General features: G+C 31.8%; 1 protein-coding gene and 1 long non-coding RNA gene across 2 annotated transcripts; one reads left to right on the top strand and one right to left on the bottom strand.

Moving 5' to 3' along the window:
- Nucleotides 1–1,896: 1,896 nt before the first annotated feature.
- LOC134254247 (uncharacterized) lies at nucleotides 1,897–2,591 on the top strand. Its single transcript, XR_009989281.1, has 3 exons — nucleotides 1,897–1,953; nucleotides 2,187–2,276; nucleotides 2,494–2,591. It is a non-coding gene; the product is annotated as an uncharacterized LOC134254247 (long non-coding RNA).
- Nucleotides 2,592–11,622: 9,031 nt separating this feature from the next.
- LOC134254306 (caspase-3-like) lies at nucleotides 11,623–15,755 on the bottom strand. Its single transcript, XM_062736834.1, has 5 exons — nucleotides 15,668–15,755; nucleotides 15,172–15,470; nucleotides 14,291–14,511; nucleotides 13,229–13,349; nucleotides 11,623–12,568 (listed from the first exon to the last, which is right to left on the bottom strand). The coding sequence occupies exons 1-5, from the start codon at nucleotides 15,679–15,681 to the stop codon at nucleotides 12,369–12,371; spliced, it is 855 nt and encodes a 284-aa protein (XP_062592818.1). The 5' UTR covers nucleotides 15,682–15,755; the 3' UTR covers nucleotides 11,623–12,368.
- Between the last annotated feature and the right edge of the window lie 140 nt (nucleotides 15,756–15,895).

Raw genomic sequence — 15,895 nt, forward strand, 5'->3', positions numbered from 1 at the left:
CAGATTTCAGATGGTAATAGGTGTTTTGTAATGAGGCCGATATTCCTTGACACCTTTATATACATATCAGTCTATTTATATATATCTGTATATAATATCACCAAAAGATAATAATTTTGATGCTATTCTGTTTCCGTCAGTCTCTGTTATCGTTAAAAATTAAATAATCAGCAAAGCTGTTCCCCTCGTTGAAATGTGGTGTTCATTATTTTTTTTTATTACCGTTTCCTGTTTCTTTGTTTCTCATTTTTTATTTTATGGACTTTATAAACAAATGTCATCAGATACTGTCAAATGGTTATCACAAAATCAGGTTGGGAGATATAACTGAGTTTCATTCACTCAACTTCAATGAAATTATTTTTTTTAATTGTTTGGGTAATGTAACACTCTAACACATTCTCACGGAGTATCAGAAAATGAGATGACAGATCTAATAAGCACGTGCTAAATTTACGACAAGCACTTTGCTCCACCTCCTGCATCATCTAACACAAGAGGCTCCACCCCTTGCACTCTCTGACCCTCCATTTTGGAGTTTTGTGGAGTCTCCATCCTCCGCATTTTACACCAAGCCCTTTCAGAAAACCCTGAGCAAATGATTAATAGATTTTTCGGGAAAACCATTTAAGTTAATTCTACCTAGGCCTATTTTCTTTTTCCCTTACCCTTGACGGTACAAGCCTTTTGTATTGCAGTTTAAAATTATTTATAACATTTAAATGGTGCCAAATTGACAGACTTCTCTAGTACGTATACAAATGTGAAATTAGGTTAAAGATTTAAAAGCATCAAAAGCGACCATAAAAGATCCAGACTACATCGTTTTTAGGTGCAGTTATCCAAACTTCACACAGAGAATCGCCTAGAAATGCTAAATACTAGCTACAATGTAGGTAATACTAGTATAATAACAACATCTAAACTAAGCTAGATATATGACCCTGCTCTCTGTCCAAAAAGACAAACCTTGTAAGAGGTGTTAACAAATTCAATTTCAAACAGTCAATCAATTATGAATCTCTTCACCATTTAACTACAGTATATACAGAGATTACAAAAAGAAATATTTTTGATTTTAAATCTATAAGGCATGCGTGAATAAAAAAAACTAAACAAAAAAATGAGTGTGTTGCTATAAATGTGAAGTATGGGAATTTTGGGCCGAAGAGCATATCTTATTGATTTTTCTTATAAACGAACAAACTTTCTCAGAAAGCAGTGTTTATTGTTATTCATGATATGTTAAAAACTAATTACTTTTTTAAAATTTTATGTTTTTCTGTTAAGGAGGTTCGCATCTCAGTTTTTCAGCAGATTTCTGCACGTCTTGGTCCCTACACTGAAAACATAAATTTGTCACGTTGACCAGATTTGAAGTCATTTTCTTCCGTTCAGTTAGTCAATACATAATTTGATTATCTGTTTCCTCAACATTACCAGTCTCTGGTCAACTTGGACTTGTGACTGGTCATTTTGTTTATATTTATTGGCGGGAAGAAACAATAGCGTCGGTCGCCATTTTCCTCCCAGGAAAACACGAAGTGATGGTAAGTCATGTTTTGTTGTTTTCTTGTTTTAGACAAATAATTCTATAAAAAACTTATTCAAAAAATGTTCTACAGAGAAATAATGTTGTAATAAACAAAGTACTCGATATTTTTCCTCAATAATTGTTGTATTTTACATTATTATGATACATGTAGGTTAGGATGTGGGTTGATTGTGTTCAAGCAGATTTTTGCATATTCAATTAATGCAAACAGCTCAAATCGAACTTGGTCTAAAATTCAACGATTATTACATAGGTATTATTCTTTTACAACTCACAGTATGGCATGGACTCACTGAATGGACAAACAAATCAAAATACAATGCATTGTTACGAATATTTAGACAAGATGAAAACCACATTAGGTACACGAAGATGTTACCATGAATAGAAGAAATAAGGTAGGATTACACGTACTGATAGCTTATATTTTCAGTATAATGGTGATTTACATAGAACTTGTTATTTTTTATAAAAGAAAATACAAATCGACTAGTCCCTTATGTACATGTACTAACTCTCCACTCAGTACTATACTGGCCTGCTTCACCAAATATTATTCGTATTCCATTTTTTTATTTATAATACATGTATATGTTAAAGGCATTTAAAATAAAATCACAATGGTTTGTAGTTAACCCATTTCTGACGAAAACAGCCAAACAAGAAGAAAACAGAACTGATGATGATTTCATTCACTTGTGCCATGTTTGCTAAGGTAAACGTAATTTTTCAGTCATTTTAATTGTATGTATTAAACGACTAAAGGTACCCGTTATTTTCTTCTTAATACTACATAAATAGCTACTAGTATTTAACTAAATTTATATCTTGATTTCCTTTCAGTATAAATAAATTTTGTTTTCATATACTTTACTTTTGCCATCAAGCAACTTAAATACGTAAATTAAGTAAATTATAAAGACTATTCTTCATTGCAGGACCTATGAAAAAGAATTTGTAATGATCAAAGAAGAAAACAACCAGTAAATATATTCCTCTGAGGTAGGAAAACAAAGCAACAACTGGAAGGGTGCAACGAGAGACTGTTTCCTGAAGTTATTTCTTTGATTGATTAGAAATCATTTACAAACAGTAAAACTAATTTGCTTGAAAATGTATAAATATCTATGTATGCTTTATACCGGTATGTAGGTGTCTGTCTCTTTTAAATTTTTACAATGTCTTTATCCAAATCTTATGTTTTTTAAGATGATCAGTTTATTATTTGTGTTTATTTGGTGCATGAAATAACCATATTTATGAAATTTTATAATAAATAGTTCAAATTTTAGTTGTATAATTGTTATATTTTGTATCTGAAGGGCATTGATGCGTGATAATCAAAATGATTTGACGCGCATCGTCATCATGATTTCCAATATCGTCAAAATGCCTAGAAATATAACTAATTGACAGTCATTTTGATATGAAATGATAATTACTTTGAATATCGGAATCTATCATTATGACAAGAATACAGTCAAATAAAATCGTTATAGTGTACTCATGGTGACTTTCAATTAGTCAAGGTAGACTATCGAGTTAGTCAGTATGATTTTTCTCGAGTCGTCAAAATGAGCTCAACACATCGTCTAATTGACTAACTGCACCCTCATCTGGGGGACAATCAATCTGATTATTTTTTTAGGTCATGGTGACTAACTTAAATTTTCAGTGTATTTAAAAATTTCTTCATAATAATTTAGCTCTTACGATAAATGTTAATTCTATAATGCTAATTAAACTATAATTTAATGCAGACCCAATGATTAAATTCCATACCAAAAAACATTTAGTGAGGAACTAAATTTTGTGGCGTGTTTTTTAGAAGAAAAATATCATTTTTTTTCGATTTTCGAAGTATTCAGTATTGTTAAGTTTGGATTCCTTTTTTTACGATGGCCGATATGAGCCGTCAAATTACAAGTAAGAGTAGTGCTATTATGTACGCAGAATTATTTGACTTTAGTAGTATTACCTGTATCATTTTGTACATGTACACTTTGTCAATGGCAAAACGCATGTAGTAGTAATAGTAATTTGTACATGTACAAATCTTGAGACAAAATACACTTGAGACTACTTAACATTCCTTAGATTTATTGGGAAGATTATCTGTAAACTTAGAAGGGACAAAATCAAAAACATGTGTTATCTGATTTTTCTTCTATTTTCTCCTGTTCCTTTCATTTTTAGTTGTCATGTGGCGGATTTAAGGGGGGCGCACCCGCCCCCTAAAGTTATCAAAGTTAGCGTAAATCAAAGTTTCGTGTAGAAAATGTAAATATGTCTACTTTGTAGACCTCTTTTTTACCATACAAAATCTCTAGAATCCAGGAGCTTCCGGAGGCTTCGCCCCCTGGGCCCCCAACAGGGCTTTGCCCTGTACCCACTGGACCCAGACCCCCTGCCTATTTTTGACGCCCCCTTTAACTTCAATTCCTGGGTCCGCGCCTGAAATTAATATTGTTTACCTTACATCAATTGATCACAAAATGCAACAATATTTTTTTTTGGTCTTTGATCTCAAAATTTAAATTTTTTCATCATAGAATATTTTGTAAGTGTCTTTTTTATTTAGTTTCCTCTTGGTTTTGTAAATTCTAACTTTCACAACAAAAAACCTTCATTCGTAGGCCCCAAAATACCGGTTAAAGATTCCAGAAACAACGGAGCTGCATCTTTATTATTTCTTTACCCGTCAGATGAAAATCTGTCGCTTGATGATCTGCGTAAAAAATGTGTTTATTTTTCATTCTATGCTTTGCCCTGTTTCCATATTACTTTTTCTTCATTATATTTTTTTTTCATTGGTACGAGTAAAAAAAAAATCGAATCAGGAAATACATAACGTTTTACATAAAGATGTAGCTGATTTACGATGGATTCTGAAAAAAGACTCTCACAAATTATGCCTTCAATGATGGAAAACCCTGACAGATAAGATCACTGACAATGTTTGTAAAATCAAAATCAATCCTGCTGTTTTAAATATCATTAAAAGAATTGGAATACAGCATTAACATGTATTTACCCACACTCATTCCTAAAAAAAAAATAAAAAAAAAAACACATGTTTTTGTTTAGTCTCCGTCCCAAATTACAGAAATTACAGAATGTTTCCTCGATAGTTCAATCAAGTGACAGATTTTCATCTGGCTGGAAAAAATAATAAAGATGCAGCTCCATTGTTTCTGGAATCTGTAACCAGTATTTTGGGACTACGAAGGAGGTTAAGATTTTGTTATCATGAGAGGTTAAAAAAAATTCCAGAGAAATCTAAATAGAAGCAAAATATTCTATGATAAAAAAATTAAATTTTGAGATCAAAGACAAAAAAACAATATCGCTTTATTTTTTTGATCAATTGAAGTAAGGTGCAAAACATTTATTAAACAACTAAAATGGGGGAAATTAACAGGAGAAAATAGAAGAAAAAACAGATAACACATGTTTTTGATTTTGTCCCTTCTAAGTTTACAGATAATCTTCCCAATAAATCTAAGGAATGTTAAGTAGTCTCAAGTGTATTTTGTCTCAAGATTTGTACATGTACAAATTACTATTACAACTACATGCGTTTTGCCATTGACAAAGTGTACATGTACAAAATGATGCAGGTAATTAATACTACTGAAGTCAAATAATTCTGCGTACATCATAGAACTACTCTTACTTGTAATTTGATGCGGCTCATATCGGCCATCGTATTTTTTACATGCAGATTGTTCACAAAGAAATTTTATTTAGTCAAATGTTCTATGCTTGTCCTGAAATATATATTGAATTAACTGTAATGAATTCTATCATCATATTTGGCAAATATATCAAATAAATCATGTAAATCCTTGAAAAAAATCACAAAATTTAAGCTTGAAACGGGAACCTATGTAGGTACATCACAGAACCCCACTTTTATTCCATTTTCTTTATATGAGTAGTCATATACGTAAAAATAAAAAAAGCAATAATAGGATAAAATGTGACCAAATAATAGAAAAAAGAGCCTTGAAACATATACCAAGAACAAAATATGATATTTCATTTTAGTTGGCAATGGTTGCCAAGGTTTTTATACCACAGAGAGCCTTCAAAGTAACACTCTGTATGTTTAAATCTGATCCTATCTTTTAAAAAAGCACATTTCTTCATAACTAATGATCAATTTTCAAAGATGTTGGTGTGCTCCAAGTTTTCCCATTTGAAAAAATTCAGACTATATTCTTTAAATAGAACGTTGCTATGGAAATAAGCAGAAAATATATGCTTAAAAACCTGAAAAATATTTTCTTTCCTTGGATACGTACCCTTAAATGTAGATTCCCAAAACTTTTATGATTGATATTTATTAACAGCTAACTTGACCTTTAATTTTGACTATCATCCAATCTCCAAGTGGATGCAAGAAGTTGGCACACAGGGTTTAATATTGATATAAAGTTCACAAAATCGAACATTTTCCCTTCTTGGTAACCATAGCAACAGTGTTGTTTTCTTCATCAAATTTTATCAATATATGATATTCAACTTCAGTTCTAACTGATAAGTACTATTCAAGCTGAGTCCTTTAATTTGCTTCTTGATTAAATGGCAATTTAATTCTTAATGCAGCGAAAAACAATTCACTTTTAAGCACTGGTACTTTGGATCCATGGTAACACTGCAAAGTAGCAATTATACCCAATTTTTCTTATGGTTTTGGTGTTGCAAGGTCCTAAGGATGCATATTTGCCAGTCTTGAATTTTCATGTTTTTCCTCAAGACAGTAGCATTAACCCAATCTTAGTTACTGGTTTTGCATGGTTTCACTGTGTTACCATGGCAACCATAAAAGTTATTTATAGAATAATATTGCTTATACTTATATACTTAAGGTCAAACATTTTCATTGTTTTTCTTTAGTCGTTGATTGAGTTTGAGCATGTAACACCTCCCATTAGTGAATACGGAGTTTTTTTCAGCATATTTCAGCATTTCAAATGTATTCCAAATGTGCCCTTGGTTACCACTTACTTAGAGATATATTCTAAATAGTTTCTTTACAGTATAAGTGACATCAAGGTGTCATGTTTTTGTGAAAATGGTTTGTTTGCTTTTTCTGTTTTTTATTAAGCGACAGTAAAGATTTAAAGTGGCTGAAAATCTTGATTTTTCAAACTTTTCCGGCTCTGCCATAGCAACCGAGACACATAGCAACGAAATTTGTTTGATATTTGTTTCTGGTGTCAAGTACTAAGCATGGGTGAAGTTTCATCAAAATCGGTGACCATGCGTGGCAACGAAGTTTAAGTGGTTACAGAGAATGGCTATTAAAACCAAAAGAAAAATCTTGTCACATGTACAAGGAATAAATCTGAAAGTTTTTGCAGACAAACAGACTGACAGCTGGATGGACAGGGCAAAAATTATATTCCCTTCAATCTTCAATTACAGGGACATAAAAACATTCGAGAGATTGATGGAAATATTATGTTCTTTGGAATGCATTTTTTTCACAAGAAAGACCTCTGTACAATTAAATATTTAGTACTATTTAAGAAAACAGTATTGTATAGGACAACAATAACGTAATTTTGCATCATTATGAGCTTGTAAAAAGTTCTATTAAAGTGGCAATATCACGCATCTCTTCAAAAACAGACTTGTTAAAATTTTCCTATAGGATTTGGAATTTTTTTTCATACTCATAAATGTATACACTTTCAGAAAATTACAAATTTTATAAGTAAATAATTCTGATTATTTCATTAAAATTAATAATTATTTATGGTACATAAATATATACATCGCAACGTGTTCGAGGTTCCACATTCCATGCTATACACGCATGCGTATAGTTTTCATAAACAAAAACAGCATGGTAAGAGAGGGAAGCCCGGTATGCCTGCTACATTGACAAAGTCGACCAAAACGAAAAACAAAACCAAAAATATGGCTTGAAATTAAAAAACAACTTTCCTGACAAAAATTTAGTTGGGAGATTAGAGCAGGTTGCAATAGACCTAAAGGATTACACTGTTTGTGACGTGCTCATGCTTTGCTTGTCGAGAAGTTTAAATACTACGTCACATTGTCACCACGTCAAAGGAAGTAACCGCGATCGCTTCTCTCCCACGCTAAAGTCGGTCAGCTGCAATACACATACAAAAGCGGACAGACAATCCAGTCTTCCTTTTATCGAATATTTCCTGCACAAATCTTATTAAACAGCTGAAAAAGAGCATAAATTATGTCAAAATACTAAATGAATTAAAACTTGTGCATATTTTTGCTTAGAAAAAAAATACACACGTATGATAGTTTCTCTCGCTCTCTACTAGTATTTTTCTCTCTCTCTCTCTCTCTCTCTCTCTCCAGGAAACGCTGCATACATATATTTCGCTATATTGTATCATTGATGTTTCTGATTTTTCATAAATTTGGCTCTTGATCTTAATTTTAATTATCCGTAAGCAAACATCAAACCCATTCTGATTGCTCATATACAACATACTACTGTAGAATTTAAAAAAAATGTGCATTACTTTTAAGAGAACTCCAAAACACATTTTCGCAATCCTTTATAAAACTAAGATTGCAGTACATTGTAAGTACATTTATATCCGTAACAGGGAACACAATGCCGAGCACTACGTACGCAGAGATTTTGCAAACATCAACATCCTTCATATATGGGGGAGTGGGTTTAGAAAAGAAACAGGTGCGACTGTGGGACAACTTTATCACATACTTAAGACAATATTTAATAATTACGCGAATCAATTCATTTTTTCCCAGATCTAATGCGCCATACTTAATCTAATACGACGCTTAGAGAAAATAGCTTCCAAAATATTTATCAAGAATTCATACTTGTAATGAAATTATTTTTTATATTTATTTTGCATTAACACATTCAAGTGAAAGAAAAAAGGAACTAGAGAAGATTGCTCCTTGTTACAGCAGCTGTCTATATAATAAATACGTACACCTTTAGAAAATGAATACATACACTGTGTAAGTAAAGGGACGCTCAGGAGGGGGCTGGTGAAATTTCCGCTTCAGGTTATTCATTTTCATATCATAATGTAAGTCAGGGACGGATAACATTTTCTTTTTTTTATCTGAAAAAAGTTTGACTAAAGAAAAAGAGAATCTCTTTTTCCGGTGGGGGTGGGGTGGGGGTTAAAAGAATTAGTCAAGGTCAGATTATTTATTTTCTTGCTGGTCGAGGATAGTTTTTTTAAACAGCCTATTTATTTCCAAAATCTACCAGACCCCTCTCTAGGAATCAGGAAGTGTATGTTTATTTAGATTAAGGCTTTATATTCTGTCGTTCGGTATTAATTATACTGAGTACTATACATACAAAGAACTATATATGGTTTCTATATTATTAAAAATAAATTGAACATCAATCGATAAAATTTTAATGTTAATGCACACGTCACGTCTCCCCCAGTTTCCCTCTGTACCATTTCTCTCGAATACAAGTATATGCATAGAGAGGGGGCTCTATTTTTCAGCAGTATTTTGTACTACTCTCTAGTAAATGGCAACAATCTCAGAGTGCATGACTTGGAGTGATACGCGAAACTAATAAATCTATTGAACAATGAATCGTGTACTATACATGTACGCAAATATGAAAAAGATAAATTTTACAATAGAATAAAATAATTGACCAATTTAAATATTCGAAATGGACTAGGAAAAAAACCATAAAATATTTTAATTGGTTAATTCAAGTTTTAAAGACATTTAACTGTGCAGGTAATACTCAATAAATCAACATCGGGACTGTCTACTCCATTTTTTGAACCCAACAAACACGCTGTATGTTGCAGCTGACCGACTTTAAAGTGGGAGAGACTCGATCTCGGTTACGTCCTTTGATGTGGTGAGAATGTGACGTAGTATTTAAACTTCTCGACAAGCAAAGCGTCAGCACGTCACAAATAGTGCAATCCGTTAGGTCTATTGCAACCAGCTCTAATATAATCATTGGATAAAGAAGAATTGGGATTTCGACGACATTCCCATGGGGCTCGCGAAGGTTCTACCCTACAGGTTTGTTGATACATGCTATCATTTCTCGTTTCTCCATAGCTTTCAAAGAAAAAAATTCAGTGTAAACTCAACGTTAAAATGCACTTATGACATATAAAATTTATTGCCATTTGAAGTGCAAATTGTATTGGAACTACAGAAAGGTATTATGTTTGACATTTTGCCGCGATGGCGTATGATTTCCTGCACCCCAATACACAAAACGTCAACATTTGTACTTAATCATGTTAAATTCGTCTGAATGCAGACTAATATGTTAAGGTATTCAATGTATAACGACCATATTTTGTACCTAATAAATGAACGGTCCAATATTTTTAATCATGGTAGCAATTTGAAGATATTATCAAATGAAAATGCTCCACCAAAGGAATTTACAAAATTTTGATTATTGTCCAATTAATATCACTTTGAATTTTACATTGAAGTCTATGGGCAGTGCATGTTTTTATAAGATATTGTAAAAAGTAATTTGAATTTCAAAGAAATCTCTTGGTGAAAATATGCATAAATTCCCTCTATATTAAAATATAAAATAAAATAAATTATTTACCGCAGAAATTTTGTGAAATCAAAAATTAATTTCAAAAACTGTAAAGATGATGTTATAAGTCTTGTGAATTTGGTTTATTTCACTTTTATAGCTGTGTGCTTTTAACTAGTTTAAAATTATTTAAAATCAGTCAAAATCCCTTCGTTATACATTGAATACCTTAAGTATTATCAATTTACAGGAGAGTTAAGATATTTTGATTCTCAAAATTGATTTTACCTAATATTCCATTATAATTGCAAACCCTACATTGTATGCACGTGCCATTTCAGAATTCACGTGGTACAAGTAAACAGATCTGAGTTGTACGACCCTTGATTTTCCGGCAGATTCTAATTACGTTAATTTTGTATGAGGAGTGAATATTGATTTTTCTCAAATGCTTAATTCAACTTTTTACCTTATTCCTGTATGATATATTGGGTAAATTTGAATGAAAAGGCACATGATTTGCAGCCGTATTGCCGCTTTAAAGCTGTATTACAAATCTGAACAACAGAAGTTTATAAATGTTCTCTTTTCTCTGTCCTTGAAATAGACAATGACAATTTGGCAACAGAAAATTTTGACATTAAAATCGCAGTTCATATATTACTGTAACCAGTGGCAGTTGGCAAAAATCAGTTGGCTGTACATCTAAAACTCCATACTGCTCTGGTTTATATTCTTCAATATCAATTTCTGGATCCTCTTGGTCTTTTTTTAATTGAAAATCACTTTCCATATGTGTTAATTTCCTATCTAAATCATTTGTTTAATTATCCTGTCATCACTGTCAATACTAAACATTTTTAAATTTCCTTTCTGGATTATCTGCCATACCACCCACCCACCCTTAAAAAAACATTTCAAAGGCTATGGGAATTAATGTCCGAGCCGTTAATGGTGGATAAAATGACCAATAAGATTCACCAGTTCCATTTAATGGGGCAGATGAGTACCTGTTGATGGGGATCAGATGCTCAGAAATAAGAAAAATATGACTTGTCATCATTAATACAACATTTATTGTAATTATTGTAAATCAAATTTGTACATATACATCTGAAAATACTTATTTCAATGACTAAAGAATGTAATTTTGCATATAGTGATTTGTAAATATATCTAATATATAATCAAAATATTTTTCAAAACACCTGTTTGCTATAAATTCAAGGTGAAAACTTTGTTGCATAGTTAAACTACATCTCCCTGGTATATAGTTGATCACTATCTTACATTTTTATCATTGATCATGTTGATCTGCAATATAACATCGTGATCCTTAATTATCACATACTTCTTTGATGAATTTGAGCAACCGTTAATTGATACACTGTACGAATGCCTATAGTTATCACATAGATCACGGTGCCTGTGAATAATTCCTGTTGTAACAGAGCATGATGTCTAAAATGAAGGCACTTAGAAATTCATTTCTGCTCACATTTTCAGGAAGACTATTGTTAAAATTTTTCAAAAGAAATCTCTTGCATAAGATGTTTTTATATAACATATAAATATGAAATTGTTAGAAAGTACCTAAATAAAAATGAACAAACAAACAAACAAAACAAAAAAAAATGATCGAGACAAAAAAGGTGATGAGCAACTAATATATACATGTAAATGGTACTGTAACTTTCAGTTAAATAAAGTATAAAACACTGATTGAGCATCTATCGCAAAATAATGTAACTAATGTACCAATGTAACAGAGCACATTAATAATGATAAAGAACTATTGATACGTTCTACCCTTACTGATGAAATAATTTGTTGATTAAAACTTAGCAATTTCTTGTAATTTGGTATCAAAAAAGTTAGGTCCAGAAAGGGATACAATGACTGAAACCCCAAACCAAATACAGAAAATGTGTCTTACACATTCACAATTTGGACACTTCGTTTCAAATTTCCATTATCCAAATTATTTGAATGTTTTAGAGATAAAGATTGCAAAAATTGTTAAGTTTATACATTGGCTACCTTAAAAAAAAGGAAAAATAATCAAAACCCAATACAAATAACTATTATATAATATCATAAAAACATTACTTCTTGTAACTAGATAAAACATTAAATATTGTATCCATAATTTTTGTAGAAAATTCATTTTTACAAAAACTAAAAACGACAAAATTTAAATCTCCTGAAAATACTCCAACAATCTACAAAGTAGAAGTTCTATTATTGGATTCCTTTTCCCAAGCACTGCATCACTAGCTTCTATTGCTGAATTCTTTTTCCCAGATAAACCTCTTTGGTCAGAAGGGAGGTAACACATGGCAATTCCTTATTGCCTGTGCCTTCCCCTTCGTAGTACTTGCGTACCAGATTGTTCATTCTGGTTAGCAGCCTCTGTATCTCCAAAGGCTCCTCTTTATCTTTGACATAGTTGTTCAGGCCTTTGATCCATGCTTTGATGGCTGTATGAGAAATAAGTTTATAGAAATTATAAATTTTATAGAAATTATAAATTTTTTTGAAATTATAAATTTTTTTGAAATTATAGATTTTTTGGAAATTATAAATTTTTATTTTAACTTACAATGGACACTAGTATAATACATACTATTACTAAATAAAAATTCAGAGACTGTCAATTTACTTTAAATGTATGCAATTTCTTTTTATTGATGGACTTTTAAAAGCATACTGGTTGCTTTAATTAATATAATACAAGATATATTTATCAGAATAAAGCAAATGATTATTTTATTAAAATCAAAACTTTTAGAAATTAAACAATAACATTTTAATATTAATGGAATTAAAAAGATGTTGCATTATTTTATTTTAATTAAGTTTGGACCAGAAGAAAATGCATGTGACATTAGGAGCTAATAGACTTCTGAGCATACAATTTTTTTTAGATCTAGGAGCAGATCGATGTTCACATTAGAGACTATTTCTTAATGGAACTATGACATTCAAAGGCTACATTTATGTCATTTATAGACCTAGTTGTAGATCTTCAAGCCTTTGACTCAGAAGAACTACAAATATGTAAATGGTGTATTGTACAGAATTGTTCTGATCTGTGTTGTTAGGGTGTGAATAAGTAGGTGACTTATAACTACAAGTACCATAATCTGTCTCACAGTTGTAGATGAGAAAATCTGCTTCTCTGGGAATTTTCAGTAATTTAGTAGGTTGTTCTGCATGACCTTTTGTGTCATCTGTATAATCTCCTGGAACTGACTCCAACTGAAAAGATAATTCTCAGTTGAATAAATACAGTCAAACTTCATAGGATTAATTCTCAGTTTAATGAATGCAGTCAAGTTTTGGCATCGGGGTCATGATTTGAAGAAACTTGAATTTACACCACCTGAGGATGATTTCACATAAATATGATCAATTAAGGCTTTGCTGTTCTTGAGAAGCAGATTTTTTTTGAAAATTGTCCTATATATTCTCATGTAAAATATAATCAACCATTGTGGCCCCACCTTACCCCTGAAGATCATGATTTGCACAAACTTGAATCTACACAACCTGAGGATGCTTCCATATACTGGTAAGTATGACCAATCATGGTCTTGAGAAGAAGATTTTTAAAGACTTTCCCTGTACATTCCTATGTAAAACTTTGACCGTTCATCGGGTCCCACCCTACCCCCATGGGTCATGATTTGAACAAACCTGAATCTACACCACCTGAGGATACTTCCATATAAATATGACCATCCACGGCTTTGCTGTTCTTGAGAGATTTTCCCTGTACATTCCTATGTAAAACTTTGACCGTCCATTGTGGCTCCATCCTACCCCCGGGGGGCATGATTTGAACAAACTTGAATCTACCTGAGGATGCTTCCATGTGAGTTTCATCTTTCTTGGCCCAGTAGTTCTTGAGAGAAAGATTTTTTAAAAGAATGCCATTAATTTTTCAATAATCCATATTTATCTCCCCTTGCGAAAGGATGTTGTCCTTCATTTGAACAATCTTGAATCCCCTTCACCCAAGGATGCTTTGTGGCAATTTTTGTTAAAATTGGCCAAATGGTTCTTGAGAAGAAGATGAAAATGTGAAAAGATTACAATGACAACGACAAAAACAATGACAGACAACAGACAATTGTGATCAGAAAAGCTCACTTGAGCCTTTGGCTCAGGTGAGCTAACAAGGTTTATTTAAAAATTACCTGTAAAAGGAATATTTTGGGCTTCATAAGAAGCCCTTGGCATTTGTCTCCCTTGAGACACTCCTGGAGCTCAGACACTGGCAGCATCATACTTGGAGTGGGGGTTTTAGGACACGAATTTCTATCCCGACTGTCGTCTACGCAAGTAATCACGCCATCTTTTCCATAGGATAAGACTACACAGATGAAACAGTAGTCATCTTTGAAGTCAGCCTTGGCCACTATAGAATACAAAATAGTTCTTAGCAAAATGATCATAAAAAGAACAAAATAACTGAATGAACACAAGTATTGTCATCTTACAATAAGAGCAACTTAAAGAATTTAAAATTTTCTGAATATAACTTATTAAAGCAAATGTGAGAATCAAAATGCATATAAAAAAGTCATTGGACAGATGACCTAATTTCCACATTTACTTTCAAATAGCTATATTTAAAGGGAAAAAAATATAGCAAATTAATAAGTCTAGAGAAAAGGATAGAAATGCACCATGTATTAAACTGTGTCCATGACAAGATGGGAGTAGAAAAATAATTTCCTCCATAGAAACTATAAAGTACAATGTTTCCACTTATTTTAATCTTGCATATACACATTGTACCATCTTTAGCTTGACGACATAGAGGATATGTAATATTTTGCACATTTAAAAAATTTTTGGCAGTTTTTTGTCTTTGTATTGATGATCTATTTACTCTCTCTATCTTATAATTAACAGGCTGGGAAGTATTTTTGACAACATTCTATACCAAGGGAAATCAAGACTTTTGCCTAAATCCTGATAATTATTCTCCTATATTGTTTCACTTGTAAATGTAGTACATGTACACGTAAATTGTCATACAGTCAATGTTACTAGTAAACGTATTCGTGATCACCTTCTTTCAGTAATTCAATCATTTCCTTCTTTGATTTATTTGTCTCCACAAACTGATTTGTACCACCGTGTATGTCTGTAAACCCTAAAGCTATAAATGTGTGGACTAATTCCATAATGTCAACATCCTCTTTTATAATCCACTCAGAATCCAAATCACCATCCTCCTCTTCTTTCCTGATGTGAAATTTATGACATCTTTTGCACTTATCTGGTACGTCATTCTCACAAAGGTCTTTTCTATAATAACTCTGGTTTCTTACAATGAGGACTTTTCCACTTTTTTCCTTCTGAGCATACCTTTAATTATATTAAAAAAAAATATTTACACTTAAATCAATATCTTCAAATACATGTACAATCATTGTCTGTCTTTGATACTGAATGCAAGACTTGCAAGTGCATGTAACTTTAAACTCGACAAATCACATGTGAAAAGAAAAACAAATACACTTTCCCGATAATTTAATAAAAATAGATATGAAAGGATTACAGACCTCTCCTCTGACATTTTCTACAAAATTCTTTTCTACTCCTTGTCTTTCATAAAATTTTGAGCAATTATTAGGCCCCCTAATAGTTTTTTCTCTCGGGAAAACCAATCATCTACTTATGCCTACTTAAGTACTTTCTTTTTCCCTTACCCTCAGTCAAAATTTTAAACTGCAATTAGGCTAGTAAGAGCCTTACATACGGAAGTATACAAGCATGTTGTATTGCATCTT

This window comes from Saccostrea cucullata, unplaced genomic scaffold, assembly GCF_032062105.1.
Source record: "Saccostrea cucullata isolate Sc308-1 unplaced genomic scaffold, CSIRO_AGI_Scuc_v1 ctg521, whole genome shotgun sequence".
Taxonomy (NCBI): Eukaryota; Metazoa; Mollusca; class Bivalvia; order Ostreida; family Ostreidae; genus Saccostrea; species Saccostrea cuccullata.